The sequence below is a fragment of the Ursus maritimus genome, unplaced genomic scaffold (assembly GCF_017311325.1).
Source record: "Ursus maritimus isolate PB19 unplaced genomic scaffold, ASM1731132v1 scaffold_33, whole genome shotgun sequence".
Taxonomy (NCBI): Eukaryota; Metazoa; Chordata; class Mammalia; order Carnivora; family Ursidae; genus Ursus; species Ursus maritimus.
This window is the reverse complement of record NW_024425897.1, coordinates 29,177,620-29,189,609: the sequence shown is the minus strand read 5'-3', so window position 1 is coordinate 29,189,609 and position 11,990 is coordinate 29,177,620. Positions and strand designations below refer to the sequence as shown.

General features: G+C 52.9%; 1 protein-coding gene across 1 annotated transcript in view; it reads right to left on the bottom strand.

Moving 5' to 3' along the window:
* The window catches only part of LOC103678904 (splicing factor SWAP), a 70,695-nt gene that overhangs the window by 4,576 nt on the left and 54,129 nt on the right, over window positions 1–11,990 (bottom strand). The window contains exon 15 of the mRNA XM_040620051.1: window positions 8,571–8,696. Within this exon, the coding sequence (XP_040475985.1) occupies window positions 8,571–8,696 (126 nt within the window). The remainder of the gene's footprint in view (window positions 1–8,570; window positions 8,697–11,990) is intronic.

Here is an 11,990-nt window from a genome sequence, read left to right as displayed (position 1 = left end):
CCCCCCCCCCCCCCCCCCCGTGCTCTGGCGCAAAGGCACACGTGCGCACTGATGGAGCCATCGGATACTCTGGAGCGGCTCGGGCGCCCCGCCTCCGCCGTGGTAACAAGGAGCCGGCCCGCGGGGTGCAGCCTGGCAGCTCCCGCTCGGCCAGCAGGGAGAAGGGGTCCAGGGATGGAGACGCTGCGCCCTGTACTGGACACACAGACGTGGAAGCCGCACCACACACGTGCTTTCTGAGCTGCAAAGCGTGTGTGCGGTTTTGTCTGTAAACATTTCAGAGAAAGCAGCAAAGTCACAGAAATGTTCCGTAGCGCGTGACAACAGTCCAAGCCCGGCGGAGTCCCTGGCTGCCCACGTGAACGGGGGAACGGCAGGTGAGCCATCCCGGCTCAGTCTGAACACAGCGCGTCACACGACAAACTGCCTCAGCATTCGCTTCAGGAATTCAGTGATTCATTCCTCTAGAAACAACTGAGCTGCACCTCATAGAAACACGACAATCGTAAGTGCTGTCAGATGCTGATGGCGAGCGCCGACACCGTGACACCCACACTCCTCCCGCGATCAGGCACCACCCATCTTTCTAGAAAGTTCTGTCCCTGCTGCCTCCGGTCATGTGGACCCCCTTCCCACCATCACAGGTAACCGTTGCTCTGATTTCCGTCCCATCGATGAAAACGTCACGGACGCAGAATCACACAGTGCCACACTCCTGTGTCTGGCTCCTGTCGCTCGTCCACAAGCCACGTCCCGGTCTACTTCTTTCTGCTGCCGAAGCATCAGCGCGTGCGACCCGCCAGCACACGTGTGCTCTCTCCCAGGAACAGACGTGTGCGCTGTCGCCCACTGCGGCAATGACAACTCAGGTGCTTCTGTGGTCAAATGTTCCTGGTGGGTGAACAGCGCGACGGACCACGGGGTGGCGGAGCCGGTGCTCGGCGTCTCGGAAGCCACCCCGCGGCCCCCGTCGCCAGCCGTGCTGAACCTGACAGAGGCTAGCGCGCTCGGCTGCACTTCAGAGGCTGTGTCCGTGTCCTACGTCCGTGGACTGTTTCATGAACTGTCTTTGGAGTCACCTGCCTGCTCCTCAGTCAGGCTGTTTCTGTCTGGAAGCGACATGGGGCCCTTGTCGGAGACACACCGTGAGTGTTCCTGGCGTGCGGCCCGTCTACTCACGCTCTTCGCTGTGACTCAGTGAAGGTCAGCGCACTCACGCTCCCCACTCTCCTACCTTCTGGTGGGGTTTTCCGCACCCGCGGGGCCTTCAGCGGGGACTCTGTGACCCTCCCGGAGGTCAGCCGTGTGCCTGCAGAACACGCGTCTTTTCTTCCGTTCGGACAGCCGGCTGCTGGCGCGAGTTTCGCGGCAAAACTTTCCTCCCCGACTGCTCGGCATCCTCGCCATTTCAGGGCGTCCGCTCACGGTCTTACCTGGTGGCTCCCCGTGAGTCTGGAACTGGCAGTAAGCGTCCTCCAACCCCGTTCTTCCGCGAGACCGTTGTGGCTAGTCCAGGTCCTCCGTGTTTCTGCACAGACCAGAGTTTCCGTTTGCCCGTTTCTACAAAACGCCATGGAGTCCCGGGGCGGTGCGGTGTGGCCAGGTCACTTCGGGGAGAAGAAACCTGAGGGACACTGACCTCCCATCCACGCACGTGGGCTGTGTCTTTAAGGTTCTTAGAATTCTTCTTGGAAATGTTTGTGGCTTTCGGTGTAGAGAAGTCATCTACCCGTAAGTAGCTTGTTACTCGGATACGGTTATGCGTCACCTTCCCAACTGTTCCAGGCTGGAACGTGGCAGGAAGCACTTCTTTTCCAGTCTTTATGCCTTTCCCCCGTTCTCGCCCTAGTGTCTGGGCCACCCAGCTGCTGGCCTGGGGGGCGGCAAGCGTGCCCCATCACCGCCAGATGCTTCCTTCCACTCCCTTTGCTCAGGGCTCTGTGTCTCCTGGTTTCCTTTTTAGTGAACAGGTGAAAAGCATGTCAAACAGCTCTCCTGCACCTGCTGGGATGTCCTGGGATTGTCCTCATTTACTCTGTGAATACGGTGAATTACAAGGGCTGCTTGTGGACGTTAATGAACTTCAGTCCTGAGACAGATCCACTTGGTCGGGACGCGTCTCCTTGTCCAACGCTGCTGGGCGCAGATCACAGGACCCTCTGTAGGGTCTCTGCACTTGTGTTCTTGAGCGTTTCAGTTTGCGAACACATGCGCCCCTCTGCACGCACACCCCTCCGCAGTGCGCACACCCCTCCTGACACGCCCACACCCGCCAACCCGCATCTTCAGGAGCCACGGCCGCGGAGCCTCACGTCACGAGCTGCTAAGTGTTCCGAGTCCTTTCCAGACGGTCTATGAACTGTTCTCTCGTCTCCCCTGAACATTTGTTACAGTTTCACGATGACAGCCATCTGGGGCCTGGACTTCTGTGGTTTTAAATGATACGTAAATGCTTTGGCAGAAAAGCTACTTGGATTTTCTATTTCTTCTGCTGTCAGTGTGCTCACTTCTATCTTTCAAGGAATTTGTCCATTTCACCCAAGTTGTCAAATTAACTAGAAAAAAATTCCCTTACTTTCCTTTTACTGTCTACAGGCTCTTCCATTCTTGATCAACCTAAATGAAGACACTGATTTTTGATTATTTTTCAAGAACCATCTTTTAGTTCTACTGTTAGTTTTCTATTTTCTTCCCCCCCCTTTAAAAAAAAAAAGCCAAGTACAGATGACACACAGTAGTTCCCGGCTACCACAGTGACTGCACGAGTGTGTGACGCTGTGCTCACAAGTGCACCTGCCATCTGTCACCGACACCTCTGACTGGACTCCCTATGCTAGGCCTTTCGTTCCCAGGACTCCTTCATTCCTGTGCCCCCGCAGCAACCACCAGTCTGTTCTCTGTATCTGTGGGTCTGTTTTGTTTCTATAACTCCACATATGAGGGAAATCATATGATAACTGTCTTTCTCTATTTCACTAGCGTAATACCCTGTAGTTCCATCCATGTCGCTGCAAAATTGCAAGATTTCATTCCTTTCTGATGTCTGAGTAATAGTCCATTGTATATATGAACCACATCATCTTTATCCATTCATCTGTCAGTGGACATCTGGGCTCTTTCCACATTTTGGCTATTGTGGACGTGGCTGCTATGAACATTGGGGTGCAGGTGCCCCTTCAGATCACTACATCTTTATCTTTGGGGTAAATACCTAGTAGTGCAATTGCTGGGTCGTAGGGTAGTTGTATTTTTAACTGTTTGAGGAAGCTCCACACTGTTTTCCAGAATAGCTGCACCAGCTTGCATTCCCACCAACAGTGTAGGAAGGTTCCCCTTCCTCCTCACCCTCGCCAACCTCGGTCGTTTCCTGACTTGTTAATTTTAGCCGTTCTGACTGGTGTGAGGTGGGATCTCAGAGGGGTTTCGATCTGTATTTCTCTGATGCCGAGTGACGTGGAGCATTTTTTCACGTGTCTGTTGGCCATTTGTATGCCTGCTCTGGAGACATGTCTGTTCATGTCTTCTGCCCATTTCTTGACTGGATTATTTGTTCTTGGGGTGTTGAGGTTGATACGTTCTTTATAGATTATGGATGCTAGCCCTTTACCTGGTAAGACATTTGCAAATATCTCCTCCCATTCTGTCTGCTGTCTTTTGGTTTTGTTGACTGTTTCCTTCACTGTGCAAAAGCTTTTTATCTTGATGAAGTCTCAGTAGTTTATCTTTGCCTTTGTTTCCCTTGCCTTTGGAGACGTGTCTAGCAAGAAGTTGCTGTGGCCGAGGTCACAGAGGTTGCTGCCTGTGTTCTCCTCTAGGGTTCTGATGGATTCCTGTCTCACACTGAGGTCTTTTCATCCATTTTGAGTTTGTTTGTGTATGGTGTAAGAAAGTGGTCCAGTTTCATTCTTCTGCGTGTGGCTCTCCCATTTTCCCAGCACACTTCCATTTATGGAAGAGACTGTCATTTTCCCACTGGATAGTCTAAGCTTTGTCGAAGATTAGTTGACCGTGGAGTTGAGGGTCCATTTCTGGGTTCTCTCTTCTGTTCCACGGATTCATGTGTCTGTTTTTGAGCCAGTACCATGCTGTCTTGATGACTGCAGCCCTGTAATGTAGTCGAAGTCCAGCACTGTGATGCCACCAGGGTTTTTTTCCTGATTGCTTTGGCTAATTGGGATCGTTTGTTCCACACACATTTTAAGATTATTTGCTTTTGTATTTTCCTGATTTCTGATCTTACCTTCATTATTTCCTTGCTTCTACCTACATTGGGTTTAATTTGTTCTTTTTCTAGCTTAAGATAGAAGATTAGATCATTATTTTTAGAGCTTTCTTCTTCCCTGATACAAACATTTAAAGCTACTAACTTCCTCCTAGGCAAACCAGCACGCCACTGATTTGGCTATGTTACATTTTCACTGTCATTCATTTAAAAATATTTCCTCTTTCCCTTGCGATTTTGTCTTTGACCTATGGGTAATTTAAAAATGTGTTAACTTCCCGATATTTGGGGATTTTCCAGATATCCTTTTATAGGTTTTTAGACTCGCTGCCACATGGTAGGGAACATACTCTCCACCATCGGAGTCTTCTGGGGCTTCTGCGCCAGCGCAGTGGCTGTGTACGGTTTCCGTGTCCACGCGGTCTGGTTGTCTGCCTGTCCCCAGTTCTCAGTGTTGCTTCAAGTATTTTATTTATTTATTCTTACTGTTTTTTGTTTAAACTTTATTTATTCATGAGAGAGAGAAAGTGCACGCACGCACACAAGCAGGGGGAGCAGCAGGCAGAGGGAGAGGCAGACTCCCCGCTGAGCAGGGATCTCGGGGATCCCAGGACCCCGAGACCATGACCCGAGCAGAAGGCAGACGGCTGAACTGACTGAGCCACCCAGGCACCCCTTCTTCTTACTTTTTTTGAGAGAGAGACAGAGCAGGTGCACACGACGAGGGGAGGGGCAGAGGGAGAGAGAGAATCACAAGCCGACTCCGCGCCCGGCCCGGAGCCCGATGTGGGGCTCCATCTCATGACCCTGGGAGATCAGGACCTGAGCCGAAATCAACAGACGCTCAATGGACTGCGCCCTCCAGGCGTGCCTGCTGCAAGGCCCTCAAAGTGCTTTCCCTGGGGCCTGCCCGAGACGCCGTGTCCACGCGAGGCTGGCCCTTCTCCGCAGCACCTCCTGATGGCACAGACACCCCGCCTCTCTGCTCTGAACACTGCATGCTCCTCTTTCCCCATCTTTTAACTTTTAACCTACTTGTGCTCTGAAAACCTCTCTATAAGCAACTCAGCATTGGTTTTCTTTTAACGCGGTCTGAACGCCCTGCCCCACCGTTAGTTCTTTATCTGCTCACATTCAACATGTGAGGGTTACACTGAGTCTGCAGTCCTCTTGATTTCTGTTGTGCGTTCACTCTTTCCTCCCCTTCCCCCACTTTTCTGCTTTCTTTTCTTTCAAGATTTTATTTATTCATTTGAGAGAGAGGGAGAAAGAGTGCAAGCATGAGCGGGGGGCAGGGTGGGGCAGAGGCAGAGGAAGAAGCAGACGCCCCGCTGAGCAGGGAGCCCGACGCGGGGCTGGATCCCAGGACCCTGAGATCATGACCTGAACTGAAGGCAGACGCTTCACTGACTGAGCCCCCTAAGCGCCCCTCTGCTTTCTTTTCAGTTAATAAAGCATTTTTAAGGTTCTGCCTATGTCCTCTCTTGGCTTTTAGCTCCTTTTTCTTTCTAGTGGCTGCCCGAGGGAATGAAGACACACGTGTGTGACGGACAGTCTACCGTGGCTGGGTAACACTCAGTACAAGTCTGTAATGGAGGCACGTTCCCATCCATTCACTTGACATTCACGCTGCGCCTGGCACAGCGCTAAGCAAAAGGTGTTCAATGGCAAACTACTGCAACCAATCCCGTACTATTTACTGTAACGGAACAACAGGGCATCCTGCTGAGCTGTGCTCTGGTAGGACGTGGCCAAACACTTGCATGGATTCTACTCTTTAAAAAATGCTCAATACTATCATATTGTGATCTCCAGAAACTCAGTGACAGGAACCAAGGTTCCCTGGACAAACAGCTGACCCCAGTGCTGGGGCAGGGAAAACACCAGCAAAGCCTGGAATATTTCGGGCCAAAAAGCAACAATGTGCTTCAAGAACAACAAGGCCAAATGTGGAACGGATGTCGCCATCAGAGTTAACACTGCCGATGGATTGTGCACCACGGACGGAGAAACAAAACCCCAAAACCCAAAGTCCAGGGTGACGCCAAAACAAAGGGCGTGTGTCTTCTTTAGAGAAGGAGAGACAGAACCTGAAAGTCACCATTCTGCCATCACCAATGTGAGAAGCAATTCAGCTTCAGCAGATGGTAAGGCCAACGGGGCGTCCGTGCTGAGCCATGGAGCCACCGCCCCGTGGCCTGTGCATCACTGACAGCAGGACAGACAGACACCTGGTGTGACACCAAGGGCAGTGACATATCACCTTTGTCGTGCTCCTGCCAAAATGTTTCACACGAACCCGGCCGCGGGCACTTAGTAAGACAAGTCCAACCAAGGCACAGACACAGGGGCGAGGGCAGCAGAGAGGGATGGAGGGCAGAGAGGGATGGCCAGATGGAAACATGCTGCCCCTGCTGGATTGAGCTGGCACTTACAGGCATATGCACGTTCCCTGTACTATTTTCAAGAAGTAAGCGTAAAACCGTCTAGTAAACTAAAAAAATTTTAAAACGAGAAGTCAGTGAAAGGGGCGCACTCAAGGATCAGCTTGTAGAAACGATCCTTCGGCTCTGGTGGGTGAATTGGCCGCCGCGTGAAAGCAGCAGCCCCGTGCTGTTCTGCGTGGAAGGCTGCAGGGCACGGGGTCTGATTGCTGGGTTCACACGCCTGGACCAGCGACTGCACACATGTCCTCTCCTGGCCCCATCGGACCCAGCACAGCTACCCACTGCCCAGGGTCGGGCGCACAGGGTGATCCCACCCGCTCGGCCAGGTCGTGAGGCTCTGCGGTCGGCTGAGCCTTCGCTTGCTTTGTTCAACTCATTAAAGCTCCAGCGATCACACAAGTTCTCAAGATTCCTAATATAACCACCACCTTCCCCCAAGACGGCTCCTTCAATGCAAAGGTTAATCTGAGGGCAAAGCAAGAAAGCTTCTGTGGGGAGAGATCTTTTGTTCCAAGAATTAATTTTAGACCATGCCCTTTACATACAGCGAAGGTGACGATGAATTTCAAATGTTAAATAATGACTTGCTCAAGGACTACAGTGTAAGTGGACTTGGGTCTCCATCACGCTGTCCTGGCCCAGCGGCGGGAGCCTCACGTGGACGACTAGGGCCCAGGCCGTGAGCACGCACAGTCAGCCTGCACGGCGAGCACACCTGTTGGCTCGGCCAGCCTTACAGCTCCTTTGCGGACCCTGCTGCTTTGAGAGAAAGATCACATTTTACCAGTGAACAGAGCTATCACAGATCTCGCTGGATTGCAGGCATATTTTCCCTGTTAGGAACGTCTTTCCAGAGCTGCTGTTGCTACGAACCCTGCTGGGAAGGGTACCCGCAGGCTGCTCGGCCCACGTCCTTCAGACAGGCAGGACCCGGTGACGGCTGGGCTCCTGACGCCTGTCACTCAGGTGTGTCGTCTGGGAGGCTCGGGAACCCCAAGGGTCCCGACTTGCACATACTTGGCAGCAGTTACAAAACCCAAGCAAAGACACACACAACCCAGCTGCCTCCCCTGGGCACCTCCGTCACGGGGAGAACGATGCTCTTTGCCCACCTACCAGAGGCAGGGCTTGGGCTAACTCCTGTGCAGGGGCCAAGTGAGAGCCCCTCCCTTCTGGGGAGAACAGAAACAAAGAGGCTAAGGGATGTGAAGCCGTTGGGTGGCACCACCCATGCAGCATGATTCTCAGTGCCCTGTGGCCAAGACGGAAACACTCACCAGCAGCCCTGTCCACCACCACGCTCCCTGGGTTGGAGGGGAGGGCAGCAGGCCCCAGAGAGGCCCAGATGGCCCAGACGTGTCCTGTCTTGTGGGCAGGGTGCCAGGACTTTTAGTGTGGTGCCTTGGTGTTCTCTCCCTGGAGGGGCTGAGGACGCTGGCTGGCCGGGAAGCAGAGGCCTGGGGGCCAGGCGTCATGGATGAGAGGGCTACCATAATGGACATGGGAGCTGGTCTCTCTAGCTCTCCACAACCAAGACAGGTGTCAAGGGGTCAGAGGTTGGAGCTCTCTCTGCTCTTAGGCCCTGCAAAGACTGTGGCCCTGCCCACAGCACCTGCTACCTGGGCAGTGGCAGGGATTCACTCGGGACTCGAGCTTCTCATTTCCTTCCACCTGTGTGTGGGGGTCCAGCGGGGTAGCTGGACTCGGGGGCTGGTGCTGGGTACTGCTCCACGCTGCCCTGACCCCAGGGACACGGAGCTCCCAGGGCTGTCAGCTCCAGGAGTAATGAAAAAGCTACTATGGGCTGAGTGTCTGCCGAGGGCCGGCTCCCCTGCTTGTCCCCAGCCGTCCGTATAAATGTTCGCAGCCAGCACAGACTGTCTACGAACTCAGAGGCCTACCTGGACCGGGTCCGCTTCCTGCTGACGCCTGGGCTGTTACTCATCCGATAGGCAGTGGGGACGCTCCTTTCTTCCCTCCGTCTCTCGGGGGAGTGTGCTCTCCTCCGAGGGGACCGGGATCGTGACCTGCGCAGAGGAAGACGAGGCATTTTAGTCTGTGTGGCCGGCAGGCGATCCCTTCTATGCTGAGGCAGTGACTGGCCTTGTCTGGGTCTGCGGGTGTCCTTCCGGAGCCCCCCCGGCCTTCCTGCTCTACTGACAGAACTGAATCCAGACACAGACGCAGAGACAGAGAGTCCGCTCCCAGACCAGAACACCCGTCACGCCGCCGCCGCTCAACCCGAGCAGTGTGCACGCGTCAGGCCGGCCCCGGTGCTCCGCGGCACCAAGTCTCCCCGCTCCGGGTCCGACAGGTGACGGACGGCTAACTCAGCCCGCGATCTCCCGTCCTGCCGTTTGCCTCTGCACTTTACCGCCTTCGACCATTTTCGGCTCACGGACGTCTCCATCAAAATCACATAAGCAAAAGCAGTGACATTCAAGTGAGCTGTTCCTATTTGTTCTGAATACTGGCGACAGGAAGAGAGCATCAGAGCCACGGCCTCGAAGCCTCTCTCGTTCACACCCATCGTGCGGCTGCTCGGTGTGAGCAACGAACCGGCCCAGCAGCTCGCTTCGGAGCACGCCGCCTCTCATGATAATGCATGTTTAGGGGATTCTCTGGATTAAACCCTTGCGTTAAAATATTTCATTCTTCCTTCTCATGTTCCTGGAGACACTCGCTCCATCTACGAGGTGACCTGGTCCACTCATGACGGCAGCGCTCGCAGCGCCACCAACTCCAGACCGTCACCCACCGGGGGGGTCAAGGCCCTCCAAGGAGGGTTCTGTAATGATGGGTTTAGGATTCTTCTTTCTGTTCATTCAGTGAAATTACTGTTTCAGGAAGATGTAGAGTAAGCAGAAATCTGGACAAAAAAACAATTTCTTTTTGTTCTGTTTCTATGACAACCCATTCAAAAATAATATAAGGAGCAGTTTGATTTTGCCATAAAACATTCTACACTGAATCATTTTAATTACAATACCCCTCCCCCCATAACACACAACTGTTGTTCCAAACACCAGCTTATCACCACATTCCACGCTCCTGTGTCACAGAGAAAACCCTGAGTCACTCCTGAAAAAGACCGGCCGCAGCAAGAACGTGCTCCAGGTAGACTGTCAGCGGCTCAGTCTTCTCCAGCACCGCTGTGTCCCGGCACAAAATGGTGGGGACAGTTTTTTCCCAGACCCTTCCCAAGATTTAGGTAACAAATTACAAGGGCGAGGGCAGTCAGACACGTTGACATTTTACCAGGTTTCCCCTCCAGAGAGCTCTGGGAGTCAACTCTGTCGGCGGGAAAAGCTGCCGACCGCTGCCAAGGTCTGTGCTCCCGCCCTGGCGAGCGGCCCTGCTGCGTTCTGGGCTCGGGAGTCCCCGGGGAGGCTGGGGCCTGCGACACGGAGGCACACACTTCGCACTGAGAACTCGGAGTGCCGGTCGGGGTGGCACCAAAGCCCCGGAGAAAGCTGTGTGTAACCAGACCTCTACCCCCGTGGAATGTTTACTCGGGGAACAAACACACGGGAATCAGGAAACGTGCATTAGTTTTTAGTGCCTACAAATTCGAACTCCGATACAGTACCACTCTGCAGTAACTGTTGGAGGTCTCTGTCCCCCGTAGATCTGAAGTCGTCTGGGAAAGCAGCCCACTCAGTCCTGGGGGAAGTCAGCTTCCCCAGACAATACTGAGGTTTTATTTTAATTAAGAAGAACTGATGTTTTATTCCGTTAATGAGGTGGTTAATACTGCCACCACGACACAGGCGAGGAACAGGAGTTCCATTCTAGAAGTACGTCATCTGCATGATGCGACTCCGGTACTTTTTCTTGAATACTCATAACAGTCTGCTTTCAAGTAACGGCAGAATGAGCCTTTTTATCGGAATGGCGGTGCTGTCTGCAAAGAGCTGCTTTCCTCCGTTTAACCACTGGCTTGCCCCTCTGTCCCTGCCCCGCAGGGCTCCGGAGCAGCACCTGGCGGGCTGGGGCAGCAGGTCTGGCGCTCACCGGCCTGAGGAGCCGAGCACTCCTGCTGGGCTCCCAAGGGGCTGGCTGTCCCTGCAGTGTCTCTTCCCGACAGCCTGAGGGCGTCTGCTGGGTCGGGGTCGGCTCCACAGAGCGAGAGCAGCTGGCCCTCACCCGCACGCTACGCGCTGGGCGTCACCTCTTAGGGATCCTATGCAGGATGAGGAGGTTACAGGAATGACTGTCATTACCCCAGTTTTGCCGGCTTAAGCGGTTTTTGAATGTTACCTGTGACTTAGACAACGTCATTCTAATCCCCAGCTCCTCCCCAAGCAGAAGTCTCCAGGGAGCGAGCGGGGGACTGTGCAGACCCTGCCCCAATACTGCAAGACGGGGGACAGAGTCCTACTCAGGGGGGCTCCAGGTAGAACTTAAACACGGACAAGCCAATGAAACAAACACCAAAGGTGATCTTCTCCAACGTCCTTAAAGAAAACTTAATTTCAAGCTTTAAGAGTCTTCCAAGACTTTAAAAAGACCTAAACTATTGAAGCTGAGTTTTTAGGCAATACACGAATGGCCTGAGAACTGCGTTCCATTTACAGCAGAGAACCTAGTGAGACAAAAATGGAAAACAGAGGGGGCGCCTGGCGGCTCGGTCGGTTGAGCCTCCGACTCCTGATTTCGGCTCAGGTCCTGACCGCAGGGTCGGGGGATCGAGCCCCGCACTGGGGGTCTGTGCTCAGTGGGGAGTCTGCCTGAGTTTCTCTCCCTCTCCCTTTGTCCCTCCCCGCCTTCGTGTGCACTCTCTCGAGTAAATAAATAAATCCTCAAAAACACCCTAAGAAAATAAAAAGCAGAGAAAAAAAGTCTTACACTTTAATTAATGTTGATTTAAAACACACCAAGCACTATGCACTTTCTAAGAAGCAACATACTGATTTCCGAAACCAAAGATATGACTGGGTCGCCTCTGGAGACCCAGAGTCACCTACACTTCGGACAAACTGGGTACTCAGACCTCAGACATGCGAACATCACTATCTTCACACGGAGATCACTTCTGCAGAAAAGGGTGTTCTAACCCTAACTTTCTACGTCTTACAAAGCACTTCAGTAATTTAATAGGAAAAAGAAACTACGTTTCAACCACAGAACCCTGCGAGAACGAATATTGACAAATGTGCATTTTACTTGGAGTTGCCAGGAGTCTTTTAAAAACAATCGATTAAATCGTGTGTCAGAAACAAGTCTGATAGGTCCTATGTAGACATTACTGTAATGGGTAATGTTATCTGAAAAGACAGTTAAAGAAAAATGACAATATCTTTAGCAACTTCAAGATTTGG